This window comes from Dreissena polymorpha, chromosome 10, assembly GCF_020536995.1.
Source record: "Dreissena polymorpha isolate Duluth1 chromosome 10, UMN_Dpol_1.0, whole genome shotgun sequence".
NCBI lineage: Eukaryota > Metazoa > Mollusca > Bivalvia > Myida > Dreissenidae > Dreissena > Dreissena polymorpha.
Window position 1 is genome coordinate 70,662,968 of NC_068364.1, and position 14,553 is coordinate 70,677,520.

Here is a 14,553-nt window from a genome sequence, read left to right on the forward strand (position 1 = left end):
TTTTATGGTATTTTATTGCAGCCTGTTTAGTCTGTACAGGGTAATCAGGGACAACACTTCACTTTTATGGTATTTTATTGCAGCCTGTTCAGTCTGTACAGGGTAATCAGGGACAACACTTCGCTTTTATGGTATTTTATTGCAGCCTGTTCAGTCTGTACAGGATAATCAGGGACACCACTTCACTTTTATGGTATTTTATTGCAGCCTGTTTAGTCTGTACAGGGTAATCAGGGACAACACTTCACTTTTATGGTATTTTATTGCAGCCTGTTTAGTCTGTACAGGGTAATCAGGGACAACACTTCGCTTTTATGGTATTTTATTGCAGCCTGTTCAGTCTGTACAGGGTAATCAGGGACAACACTTCACTTTTATGGTATTTTATTGCAGCCTGTTTAGTCTGTACAGGGTAATCAGGGACAACACTTCACTTTTATTGCAGCCTGTTCAGTCTGTACAGGGTAATCAGGGACAACACTTCGCTTTTATGGTATTTTATTGCAGCCTGTTTAGTCTGTACAGGGTAATCAGGGACAACACTTCACTTTTATGGTATTTTATTGCCGCCTGTTCAGTCTGTATAGGGTAATCAGGGACAGCACTTCACTTTTATGGTATTTTATTGCAGCCTGTTCAGTCTGTATAGGGTAATCAGGGACAACACTTCACTTTTATGGTATTTTATTGCAGCCTGTTTAGTCTGTACAGGGTAATCAGGGACAACACTTCACTTTAATGGTATTTTATTGCAGCCTGTTCAGTCTGTACACGGTAATCAGGGACAACACTTCACTTTTATGGTATTTTATTGCAGCCTGCTCCGTCTGCACAGGGTGATTAGGGACAACACTTCACTTTTATGGTATTTTATTGCAGCCTGTTCAGTCTGTACAGGGTAATCAGGGACACCACTTCACTTTTATGGTATTTTATTGCAGCCTGTTTAGTCTGTACAGGGTTATCAGGGACAACACTTCACTTTAATGGTATTTTATTGCAGCCTGTTCAGTCTGTACACGGTAATCAGGGACAACACTTCACTTTTATGGTATTTTATTGCAGCCTGCTCCGTCTGCACAGGGTGATTAGGGACAACACTTCACTTTTATGGTATTTTATTGCAGCCTGTTCAGTCTGTACAGGGTAATCAGGGACACCACTTCACTTTTATGGTATTTTATTGCAGCCTGTTTAGTCTGTACAGGGTAATCAGGGACACCACTTCACTTTTATGGTATTTTATTGCAGCCTGTTTAGTCTGTACACGGTAATCAGGGACACCACTTCACTTTTATGGTATTTTATTGCAGCCTGTTCAGTCTGTACACGGTAATCAGGGACAACACTTCACTTTTATGGTATTTTATTGCAGCCTGTTCAGTCTGTACAGGGTAATCAGGGACAACACTTCACTTTTATGGTATTTTATTGCAGCCTGTTCAGTCTGTACACGGTAATCAGGGACAACACTTCACTTTTATGGTATTTTATTGCAGCCTGTTCAGTCTGTACAGGGTAATCAGGGACAACACTTCACTTTTATGGTATTTTATTGCAGCCTGTTCAGTCTGTACACGGTAATCAGGGACAACACTTCACTTTTATGGTATTTTATTGCAGCCTGTTCAGTCTGTACAGGGTAATCAGGGACAACACTTCACTTTTATGGTATTTTATTGGCAGCCTGTTCAGTTTGTACAGGGTAATAAGGGACAACACTTCACTTTTATGGTATTTTATTGCAGCCTGTTTAGTCTGTACAGGGTAATCAGGGACAACACTTCACTTTATGGTATTTTATTGCAGCCTGTTCAGTCTGTACAGAATAATCAGGGACAACACTTCACTTTTATGGTATTTTATTGGCAGCCTGTTCAGTCTGTACAGGGTAATCAGGGACAACACTTCACTTTTATGGTATTTTATTGCAGCCTGTTCAGTCTGTACAGGGTAATCAGGGACAACACTTCACTTTTATGGTATTTTTTGCAGCCTGTTCAGTCTGTATAGGGTAATCAGGGACAGCACTTCACTTTTATGGTATTTTATTGCAGCCTGTTCTGTCTGTACAGGGTAATCAGGGACAGCACTTCACTTTTATGGTATTTTATTGCAGCCTGTTCAGTCTGTACAGGGTAATCAGGGACAACACTTCACTTTTATGGTAATTTATTGCAGCCTGTTCAGTCTGTACAGGGTAATCAGGGACAACACTTCACTTTTATGGTATTTTATTGCAGCCTGTTTAGTCTGTACAGGGTAATCAGGGACAGCACTTCACTTTAATTGTATTTTATTGCAGCCTGTTCAGTCTGTACACGGTAATCAGGGACAACACTTCACTTTTATGGTATTTTATTGCAGCCTGTTTAGTCTGTACAGGGTAATCAGGGACAGCACTTCACTTTTATGGTATTTTATTGCAGCCTGTTTAGTCTGTACAGGGTAATCAGGGACAGCACTTCACTTTAATGGTATTTTATTGCAGCCTGTTCAGTCTGTACAGGGTAATCAGGGACAACACTTTACTTTAATGGTATTTTATTGCAGCCTGTTCAGTCTGTACAGGGTAATCAGGGACAGCACTTCACTTTTATGGTATTTTATTGCAGCCTGTTCAGTCTGTACAGGGTAATCAGGGACAGCACTTCACTTTTATGGTATTTTATTGCAGCCTGTTCAGTCTGTACAGGGTAATCAGGGACAACACTTCACTTTAATGGTATTTTATTGCAGCCTGTTCAGTCTGTACAGGGTAATCAGGGACAGCACTTCACTTTAATGGTATTTTATTGCAGCCTGTTCAGTCTGTACAGGGTAATCAGGGACAACACTTCGCTTTTATGGTATTTTATTGCAGCCTGTTCAGTCTGTACAGGGTAATCAGGGACAACACTTCGCTTTTATGGTATTTTATTGCAGCCTGTTCAGTCTGTACAGGGTAATCAGGGACACCACTTCACTTTTATGGTATTTTATTGCAGCCTGTTCAGTCTGTACAGGGTAATCAGGGACAACACTTCACTTTTATGGTATTTTATTGCAGCCTGTTCAGTCTGTACAGGGTAATCAGGAACACCACTTCACTTTTATGGTATTTTATTGCAGCCTGTTCAGTCTATTCAGGGTAATCAGGGACAACACTTCACTTTTATGGTATTTTATTGCAGCCTTTTCAGTCTGTACAGGGTAATCAGGGACAACACTTCACTTTTATGGTATTTTATTGCAGCCTGTTTAGTCTGTACAGGGTAATCAGGGACAACACTTCACTTTTATGGTATTTTATTGCAGCCTGTTCAGTCTGTACAGGGTAATCAGGGACAACACTTCACTTTTATGGTATTTTATTGCAGCCTGTTCAGTCTGTACACGGTTATCAGGGACAACACTTCACTTTTATGGTATTTTATTGCAGCCTGTTCAGTCTGTACACGGTAATCAGGGACAACACTTCACTTTTATGGTATTTTATTGCAGCCTGTTTAGTCTGTACAGGGTAATCAGGGACAACACTTCACTTTTATGGTATTTTATTGCAGCCTTTTCAGTCTGTACAGGGTAATCAGGGACAACACTTCACTTTTATGGTATTTTATTGCAGCCTGTTCAGTCTGTACAGGGTAATCAGGGACAACACTTCTCTTTTATGGTATTTTATTGCAGCCTGTTCAGTCTGTACTGGGTAATCAGGGACAACACTTCACTTTTATGGTATTTTATTGCAGCCTGTTCAGTCTGTACACGGTAATCAGGGACAACACTTCACTTTTATGGTATTTTATTGCAGCCTGTTCAGTCTGTACACGGTAATCAGGGACAACACTTCACTTTTATGGTATTTTATTGCAGCCTGTTCAGTCTGTACAGGGTAATCAGGGACAACACTTCACTTTTATGGTATTTTATTGCAGCCTGTTCAGTCTGTACACGGTAATCAGGGACAACACTTCACTTTTATGGTATTTTATTGCAGCCTGTTCAGTCTGTACAGGGTAATCAGGGACAACACTTCACTTTTATGGTATTTTATTGCAGCCTGTTCAGTCTGTACAGGGTAATCAGGGACAACACTTCACTTTTATGGTATTTTATTGCAGCCTGTTCAGTCTGTACAGGGTAATCAGGGACAACACTTCACTTTTATGGTATTTTATTGCAGCCTGTTCAGTCTGTACACGGTAATCAGGGACAACACTTCACTTTTATGGTATTTTATTGCAGCCTGTTCAGTCTGTACAGGGTAATCAGGGACAACACTTCACTTTTATGGTATTTTATTGCAGCCTGTTCAGTCTGTACAGGGTAATCAGGGACAACACTTCACTTTTATGGTATTTTATTGCAGCCTGTTCAGTCTGTACAGGGTAATCAGGGACAACACTTCACTTTTATGGTATTTTATTGCAGCCTGTTCAGTCTGTACAGGGTAATCAGGGACAACACTTCACTTTTATGGTATTTTATTGCAGCCTGTTCAGTCTGTACAGGGTAATCAGGGACAACACTTCACTTTTTAACCAGGTTTTCCGAAGGAAAAAACTGGTTATTAGATTGGCGAATGCGGGCGGGCTGGCTGGCGGGCTGGCTGGCTGGCTGGCGGGCTGGCGGAACAAGCTTGTCCGGGCCATAACTATGTCGTTCATTGTCAGATTTTAAAATCATTTGGCACATTTGTTCACCATCATTGGACGGTGTGTCGTGCGAAATAATTACGTCGATATCTCCAAGGTCAAGGTCACACTTTGAGTTCAAAGGTCAAAAATGGCCATAAATGAGCTTGTCCTGGCCATAACTATGTCATTCATTGTGAGATTTTAAAATCATTTGGCACATTTGTTCACCATCATGGTACGGTGTCGCACGAAAGAATCACGTCAATATCTCCAATGTCAAGGTCGCCACGACTAATAATAGATTTTTTTTTTTTAAACAAACTTACAAAGGGGGTTAATTTTGTTTGTTCATTTCAAAAGTTCAGTTTGAGTTTTCTCCCTTTATCAGATTTTTTTTTCACAATGAAAACCTGGTTTTGTGACAATTTTGTCCCTTGTATGGTATTTTATTGCAGCCTGTTCAGTCTGTACAGGGTAATCAGGGACACCACTTCACTTTTATGGTATTTTATTGCAGCCTGTTCAGTCTGTACAGGGTAATCAGGGACAACACTTCACTTTTATGGTATTTTATTGCAGCCTGTTCAGTCTGTACACGGTAATCAGGGACAACACTTCACTTTTATGGTATTTTATTGCAGCCTGTTCAGTCTGTACAGGGTAATCAGGGACAACACTTCACTTTTATGGTATTTTATTGCAGCCTGTTCAGTCTGTACAGGGTAATCAGGGACAACACTTCACTTTTATGGTATTTTATTGCAGCCTGTTCAGTCTGTACAGGGTAATCAGGGACACCACTTCACTTTTATGGTATTTTATTGCAGCCTGTTCAGTCTGTACAGGGTAATCAGGGACAACACTTCACTTTTATGGTATTTTATTGCAGCCTGTTCAGTCTGTACAGGGTAATCAGGAACACCACTTCACTTTTATGGTATTTTATTGCAGCCTGTTCAGTCTATTCAGGGTAATCAGGGACAACACTTCACTTTTATGGTATTTTATTGCAGCCTTTTCAGTCTGTACAGGGTAATCAGGGACAACACTTCACTTTTATGGTATTTTATTGCAGCCTGTTTAGTCTGTACAGGGTAATCAGGGACAACACTTCACTTTTATGGTATTTTATTGCAGCCTGTTCAGTCTGTACAGGGTAATCAGGGACAACACTTCACTTTTATGGTATTTTATTGCAGCCTGTTCAGTCTGTACACGGTAATCAGGGACAACACTTCACTTTTATGGTATTTTATTTAAGGGAGTCTTTTATAGTGAAAAACCAGTTTAGGCGGAAAGTGTTGTCCCTCATTAGCCTGGGCTTATCTGGAATGATACTTTAGTAAGCACATGCATTAAGCCCAGTTTTCCTAAAACGGAGCTCATATAAAAATGGAACCCAATGGTATGTTTGTCAATTTTGCAGTGTGAAGTCAGTCAAGAAGGAAGATAAGGAGAATCTCAATTTGAATGTGCCCTACCAGCAGTAAGTCAACAATTAATGGCAGGAAATGGGATGTTTTTAACTCTTTGCCTCTTAGAAGCACAGAGGAATTGGCCATATGCAACCAGCATAAAACCAGAACAGCTTGCCAGTAACTTGCAGTCTGTTCAAGTTTTATGATGTTTGCTGCTCATCAGTATCTATCTTGTTAGAAAGGTATTTAATTTGAATCATTTTTATAAGGGACTAAAACATGTCAACGGGCAAAATGCACGATTTTATAATTGTAAAGGGAAACAATAGCTGGTTTAATATGCTTTCAAGAATGAAATAGGTAAATTCCCCCTTGCAATTTTGTATATCAAGAGTCACTACATCAAAAACATGTTGTATTTTTAATGTATTTTTGGATTGATGGAAAAGTGTACAGCACAGTCTGTGTTAAAGGTGTTTATATGAAAAATATTTTTCTCCTTATTTTTGCTAGCTCAGTTGGTAGAGTTATGGGTTACAAAACCTTAACTAGCAGATCAATTCACACCTTTGCCACATAACATGCCAGTCGAATTGTTTATCTATTACTAGGTCCATCTTTGTACTGAATACATGTCTTTATTATAATGGTAGTTAAATGTACATTTATAAGTACACATTTTAATGATTCTGTTATAAGGTATGCTTTTGAGATATTTCTTTACAATGTTAATATGAGAAATTAATCAAGGAAGGGTGTAGGGGTCATTGCTGAATTAATGACAGTAGGCAAATATATTATACTGATGTTCATGGGAAAAGTTCATCTTTACAACTTTATTTTGTAGATTTTATGGAAAGTCTTCGATGGTTACCTCTACCCCAGTGTTGAGGAAAACAGAGGCTAGCTTCAAGTCCGGGTAAGATTAACAGAAATTCTATGAGATCAATAACAGAACAGATGAGTTGATCAATGGTACTGATCATTTAAAAAAAAAAAGGTGCCAGAAGCAATTCCTGATGTGGCAATAGTAAATCTTTTGTGAAGACTTTAAAAGTCTATTTTGTGTCCAATCTTCATGAAACTTTCTCACATCATTTCTTCTAACGATATCTCGGCCGCATACGAATATGAATCTGGTCCTTATCTTTATATAGTAAAACTTTGTGAACACTTTAGAAGTCATCTTGTATAACTTAAACTTAATCAGCAATAAACTTTAACAAAAATTGTGTTCTTAAGATACATGTAGCTCAACAGATTCAATAATGGTTCTGGGTCAATGCAAGGTCACACGCAAGGTCATACACAAGGTTGAGAACCAATTATTATACAAACATCACAAAAGCTGCTCTTTACAGTATAATTCCATTGGTTCTTATGGAAGGAACTTAGGGCCTGTAGTCTCTAATTTTTCAGGAGGATTATGAGTGTAATAATATAACAACAGAGCAACATTATATTTTTTCATTTAATTTTACTTTACATGAATAAATACTGATTAATTATATCACATAGACCCTGCTAAAATCCTTGCAATAGTGCTCAGGTTTATAGGAAAATTCTTGTTTCAACCCGGGTTCTGATTTTCTTGTTTTCAGGAAGAGAGTGTCCGGTATGATGGATGACCCAACACCCACCAAAAGGCCACGACTGCTCTCTGAGACCATTTCCTACAGCATGAAGCCTAAACCAGCACCCACAGTTGATGCCAAGCCTTCCCAGCAGCTACAGGGGTACGGTAAACCTTGTTTGATCAATTGGGCCACGTTCTGGGAAAACAGGGCTTAATGCATGTGCGTTAACCTTTTGCATGCTGGGAAATTTGTCGTCTGCTAAAATGTCGTCTGCTGAATTCCTAAAATTAGCATTTTCTTCGATTTTTGTTCAAAGAATACTATCAGAATAGCAAACAGTTTGGATCCTGATGAGACGCCACGTTCTGTGGCGTCTCATCTGGATCCAAACTGTTTGCAAAGGCCTTCAAAATTCGGTTCCAGCACTGAAAGAGTTAAGTGTCCACCCAGATTAACATGTTAAGTCTGCACAGGCAAATCAGGGACGACACTTCCCACTTTTATTGAATTTTTAGTTTTAAGTAAGTCTCTTTTAAATGACAATCCAGTCTAGGTGAAGGTGTTGTCCCTGATTAGCCTGCGCGGACTGCAAAGGCTAATCTGGGACAAACCTGACTCACATGCACTAAGCTCTGTTTTCCCCAAACCAGGTCAATTTCTAGGTTGGCGCTAAGGAAAAAAACTTAGGAGCCAAAGCTAGGGGGGGCGGGGAAAATTTGTTGATCCTAGAATGTCTGTGGTGCGTTTTGGGGCTATTTCCTGAGCAAAATTAAGACTTTTTTTTCTGAAATTAGCCCTTTTTTGCTTGAAGTTCTTTTTCTTCGCTGGTGAGCCACTTGCTGACATTTTGTAGGCGTTATTTTTGTTTGTTTACATAGACACCGGTGGCGTAGTGATAATGATACATTAACACCGTTAAACAGTTTTCGGTACATGTGGTATTTAGGTTAGAAACCACTAAAACAGCCCGCCCGTCTCATAGTAATTTTACGACATTAATTATGAAATCCAAACATTACTTTTTTCTTTTTTTTTCTTTTTTGAAGAAATGTGTGAGAAATGACTAAGTCAGCGTGAGACCGTTATTGCATGCCAAAAACCGTGAGACTCACGGCAAAACCGTGCGACTTGACTGGTATGATTTCATAACTGACTTGGGCTAGCATCCGATGTCGCTCATTGGAGACATGCAGGGTTGCATCTAGAAAAACTTTTGGCCCCCCTCGCTTTCAGGAAAAGGGGGGCTTGATCCCCTCTTACATTTAAAAGAGGGGGACTCAAAGAAAAGATTAATTAAACCCACACAAATCTCTTTTAAGAACCAACATTGTATAAACTTGGAATATGTTCAACGTATGTTCATATTGAAACTATCTTGAACTTGTCAGTTCATAAAAATTTAAGAAATAAATTCCAAAATATTGTTACCTGTAGAACTTTGAAACTGTTTTAAACTGTTTATATACACTGGTTAGATAAGACGTTTCCGATTCTGCATTCGCGTCTGCACTATTTGAGACATCCTCGGATCGCGAACCTAACATTTGGTCATTTCCCTGAGCTTACATTATTCTGTCTGCTATCTTTTCTAAAGAATTGTGTTAATTTCTGTTGCTTCAACTTTCCTTTTTCGTTCGAAGCATCGATTTTTCCCAAAACCTGCAACTCACTTTCTTAATCGGTCTTTCAAGTCGCAAAGCGACCATAAAGGGAAGTAACTCTTATCTACTTTTTTAGCCAATCAAAATCATTGTTTCTTGGGAAATTAGTTTATAGTGGCTATGTTAATGCCATAACTCCGCCCATCTGATTAAATGACAATTCCGTACTGGTTGATTCGATAACGTTGAATCATAACATCTATAGCATAGGTCATTACACAGCACGCTTCAGTGATTCAGTTATCACGTAAATCGCCAAGTAACCCAAAATGTTCGAAAAAGTCTGGTCGCAGTGTTAAGCGTGACCAATTTAAGCATTAGCCATGTGGATTATCCACCTAGGTGGTCGTCATTATCCACTGGGACTTTTCCGGTAAGGGTGTTATTTGTGTAATTTTAGCGATGTTTCTGGCGATTTATATGGCCTGAAATCAGGCATTTAGATTGTGCATTTGTAAAGCATAGGGTCTATTTTTTTATCAATCGCCAATTTCATGAAAATCTTATTTTTATTTGCCAGCCAGAAATTGTAATCGCCAATGGCGATTTTGGCGATCGGTAACGCTAACGTAGAATTTTTTACCATCAGTTATTAATGCCTTGACAAATTAACCAAGAGCCACTCTCCCTGCATGGCAAGTAGGCCTGATAATGCACTTGTCTTGAAGTTAATTTGCCTTGCTTTTTTTATGCCCACGGATCGAATGATTAGGGGTACACTGCAACTCCAATATATCACGGTCCGTTATATCGCGTTGTCCAATATATCGCGAATCGGCTATGGCTCCCAAAAATCTGACGAGCATAATCCTTAAATAAAATGTTTTTATCTGAGAATTTGATGCATTAAAATCCGTTTCAAGCAAGTACTTTTCCCTTTTTTTCACCAACTTTAATCCAATAGTCATAATCCAGTTTTGACCAGATTGTTTGCTTACATTGTACATCACATTAACACCTGTGTACTGCGATAAACAAAAGACCCATTTGTCAAACATGACAGGTCATTTCGGGTGTTACAATTCTCTATTGAATTTGCTTTGAACTGCCGAAACGCACCAGCGCACACATGAAGGTGTACACAATTATAACAGTAAATGTCACAAGTCAATACTGACCTATCTCAACAATCTGTGTGCGTTAGATACAGTATACAATATAGATCAGTTAGTCACAATGCTCTACTATTAAACCCCATGCTGTGCATGCTTTTCATGAGAAATGAATGACGTCATTTTGTACATGGGTCTAATGTGTGCATGCTTTCTTGAACAATAAAACTCGGCAATGTTTTTCGGATTACAAATTTAATTATACGCATTTGAAAATACTCCCATGGAATAATGTTTTGTGTTAAACCAATTAATGACATACGGATATACACAAACTTGAATAAGGTTGGTAAATAGCGTGTTTTGAGATTGCATAATGATGCTAATGTATACATATACATGCATACATAAACTGACAATTTATATCACGCGCCAGATATATCACGGCCGCGATCTTTGGACCCCTTCAACCGCGATATATTGGAGTTGCAGTGTATATTGTTTATAGCCTGTCTGTCATTGTATGTGTGAGTCTATGTGTCTGTGTGTCTGTCACTAAACTTAACATTGGTCATAACTTTTGCAATATTGAAGATAGCAACTTGATATTTGGCATGCATGTGTATCTCATGGAGCTGCACATTTTGAGTGGTGAAAGGTCAAGGTCATTCTTCTAGGTCAACTGTCAAGTATATGGCTTCAAAGGGAGGCAATAAGGGGCATTGTGTTTCTGACAAACACATCACTTGTTTTTACATGCGTTTACAGTGGTTGGAGAGAAAAGAACTTGCTAAGTTAAAACAAAATAAGTTCTCAGGTTGTTTTTTTATGATTGTTGGTAAATTTCATTGATGAACATCAGAAGAAGTATTTTAGGATTTTATGATTATAACACCATAATGGGACAAACATAGCCAAAATGTTAATTGTTCAAGCATAGTCAATAAAAAAAATGGAATTTCAGTCATGACCAAAATTTTAAGTTTCAACCCTATTTAAAATGTTTGTTTCTCAACTATAGCCAAATTGTTAGTTTCTCAACCAAAGCCAAAGTCTGGTTTCTCAACCCTATCAAAAATGTTAGTTTCTCAATCATAGCAAAAATGTTAGTTTCCCAGCAATAGCCAAAATGTTAGTTTCCCAGCCATAGTCAAAATGTAAGTTTCTCAACCATAGCCAAAATGTTAGTTTCTAAACCATAGCCAAAATGTTAGTTTCTCAACCATGGCCAAAATGTTACTTTTGTTTCTCAACGTTATTCAAAATGATAGTTTCTCAACCAGTGCAAAAATGTTAGTTTCTAAAACATGGCCTAAATACAATGTATTAGTCAACCAGTGCACAAAAGTTAGTTTCTAAAACATGGCCTAAATACAATGTATTAGTTTTTACGCCCCCGGTAGGGTGGCATATAGCAGTTGAACTGGCCATCAGTCCGTCTGTCTGTCAGTTTGTCTGTCCAAAAACTTAAACATAACCCTACAGATTTGTAATATGTTAATTTTTCAGACATTGCCAAAATATTTGTTTTCCAACCATCAGCAAAATGTTATAATCTCAAACATGGCCAAAATGTTAGAATTTAATTCTTGGCCAAAACGTTATTTTCTCAACTGTATCAAAAATGTTAGTCTCTCAACCATAGCCAAAATGTTAAATTTCTCGACCAGAGCCAAAATGTTAAATTTCTCAACCATGGCCAAAATGTTAAATTTCTCAACCATGGCCAAAATGTTAAATTTCTCAACAATAGCCAAAATGTTGAATTTCTCAACCATGGCCAAAATGTTAAATTTCTCAACAATAGCCAAAATCTTAAATTTCTCAACCATGGCCAAAATGTTAAATTTCTCAACCATAGCCAAAATGTTAAATTTCTCAACCATGGCCAAAATGTTAAATTTCTCAACCATAGCCAAAATGTTAAATTTCTCAACCATGGCCAAAGTGTTAAATTTCTCAACCATAGCCAAAATGTTAAATTTCTCAACCATAGCCAAAATGTTAAATTTCTCAACCATAGCCAATCACGGCAAAAATGTGGGCCTCTTACCCTGCAGATTCTTGTGTGTTGCAGATTCTCCAATCTGGGCAACACGTGTTATATGAATGCCATCCTGCAGTCTCTGTACAGCCTGGACACGTTCACCTCGGACCTGCACTCCAATCGCAGGATACTCAAGTCACTCCAGTCTCACTCCCTATACCTGTAGGTAGCCAACAAACATGCCAGCAGTTTTTGTTAACAAATACCACTCTCATATGCTTTTTATGCCCCTGGATCTAATGATCTGGGATATATTGTTTTTGGCCTGTCTGTCTGTGTGTCTGTCACTAAACTTTAACCTTGGTCATAACTTTTGCAATATTGAAGATAGCAACTTGATATTTGTCATCTCATGGAGCTGCACATTTTGAGATGCGAAAGGTCAAGGTCATCCTCCAAGGTCAAAGGTCAAATATATAGCCTCAAAGCGGCGCAATAGGGGGCATTGTGTTTCTGACAAACACATCTCTTGTTAACATGTTTGTTGTCCATTAGAAAATGAAATAAAAAATTCTTAATAGATTCAAATTACTTCTAGATTCAAGTTTTAAAGACTTCATTTCCAAGTTACTGATGAGTAGCAAACAGCATAAAAATTTGAACTGCCTTCATGTAACATGCAGGGGGTTCTGGTTGTATGCTGGTTGCATATAGCCATTTTAACTGCTTCTGAGTGGGAAAGGGTCAAGTGTTCTTCTAAGTTTACTTAATTGCACTGTAATTGGTTGCAAGAATTACAATAAATTCTATGATCTAGATTGGTACTTAAAAATTAAGTGAATCTGCGCTTCAATATTTTGAAAGCATGCTTTGTTTTGTTTGTTTGCATTAAGCATTGGGAATCAGAGAATGGCCACCAACATTATGATCTTAAATAATAAAAGATTGATATAAGAAAGAAGCATGCCAAAATATTCTGCTTTGAAACATTCTTTAAATTGACAAAATTGTATAGAAACAGCTCACCTGGCTCAATGTTTACCAGCCATTCTTTAATATGACATAGTAATTGCATGCTGTTTTGCACCTCTACCTAGTGCCATGACACAAAATATTTCACAGACATACTTAATATAACCGGGTACTTGTTCTCTATTTTAGCTTCTATTTAGTGCCTTGGCACACAAAAAGTGTGCTCAGAAAAGTTACAGAAAAGAAGCACAAAATGTTTAAAATATGTATATATACAGACATACTTACTGTAACTACGGGACTTGTTCTCTATTCTGGGCCCTGACATAAAAAATTTAACATACTTACTCCGAGATATTTTTTGCCCCAAATTACAGTAGCCTACAGACTGTTTCCAATGGCAAAAAGTAACATATTTTTCCCAAATATCTGACCAAAATTTCCCCCGTAGAAGGTCAAACTTTTCCAATAAAATAAATAATTGGGTTATTCAGTTTACTATAAGCGATGTAATGCCATTGCACTTGATATTTTGAATTTGATAATGCAGCAATAAACACAACTGGAAATATGTAATTTATAATCATGTTAATTACATTCAAAACTGACCTTACGGTCACTTGAGAATAAGTCATGTTTGAACTGAAAACATCGGTCACGCGTCAGTTTTTTCGAGTCGCGAAAAGTACGAACAGGTGCACGCAACAATAAGAATCTGTATAAGTAGCAATTATTGGCTGCATTCATAACGACAAAGCATGAGCGCATGACAAAGTCAATAGATCTTCATCGCTGATCAGGTGTTTAAAACAACGCTAAGCTGGCAAGTGTTGTTATAAGAAGGTGATACAAGGATAAGTGATTGTCTATTCAAGAAAAATATACATTGAGTTGCAACTTTTATAACAAACTTAATATTGTTTTTACAAGATTTTGGTGTCTTTTTCTTTGAATTAGAAGGATATAGTTACATGGTACTTTCAGTTAATGACAGCGAATCCGCTGTTATAATTGTTTGGACGATAGTCAATGACATGCGACAATCTTTATTTAAAAATACATCCCAATGAATGAAATACGCACTGTCGGATTTACTGAATGAACAAAATGCATGAGTAAACAACAATTCTATCGTTGATAGAGTTATAGATTTAGTTTTAAAATAGTTATGAAATCATATCAATTTATAAGACATTTTTCTGTATTATTTGATAAAAATTATTTATGTTATGCTAAGTTATTGGCAATGAGCCTTTGTTTTTAGCTC

General features: G+C 37.7%; 1 protein-coding gene across 3 annotated transcripts in view; it reads left to right on the forward strand.

Annotated features, from left to right (window-relative positions):
• LOC127847112 (ubiquitin carboxyl-terminal hydrolase 37-like) overlaps positions 1-14,553 on the forward strand; it is an 82,814-nt gene that overhangs the window by 34,851 nt on the left and 33,410 nt on the right. For all 3 annotated transcript variants that reach the window (XM_052378743.1, XM_052378744.1, XM_052378745.1), the window contains exons 5-8: positions 6,046-6,105; positions 6,885-6,956; positions 7,639-7,773; positions 12,405-12,536. In XM_052378743.1, coding sequence (XP_052234703.1) covers positions 6,046-6,105; positions 6,885-6,956; positions 7,639-7,773; positions 12,405-12,536 — 399 coding nt within the window. The remainder of the gene's footprint in view (positions 1-6,045; positions 6,106-6,884; positions 6,957-7,638; positions 7,774-12,404; positions 12,537-14,553) is intronic.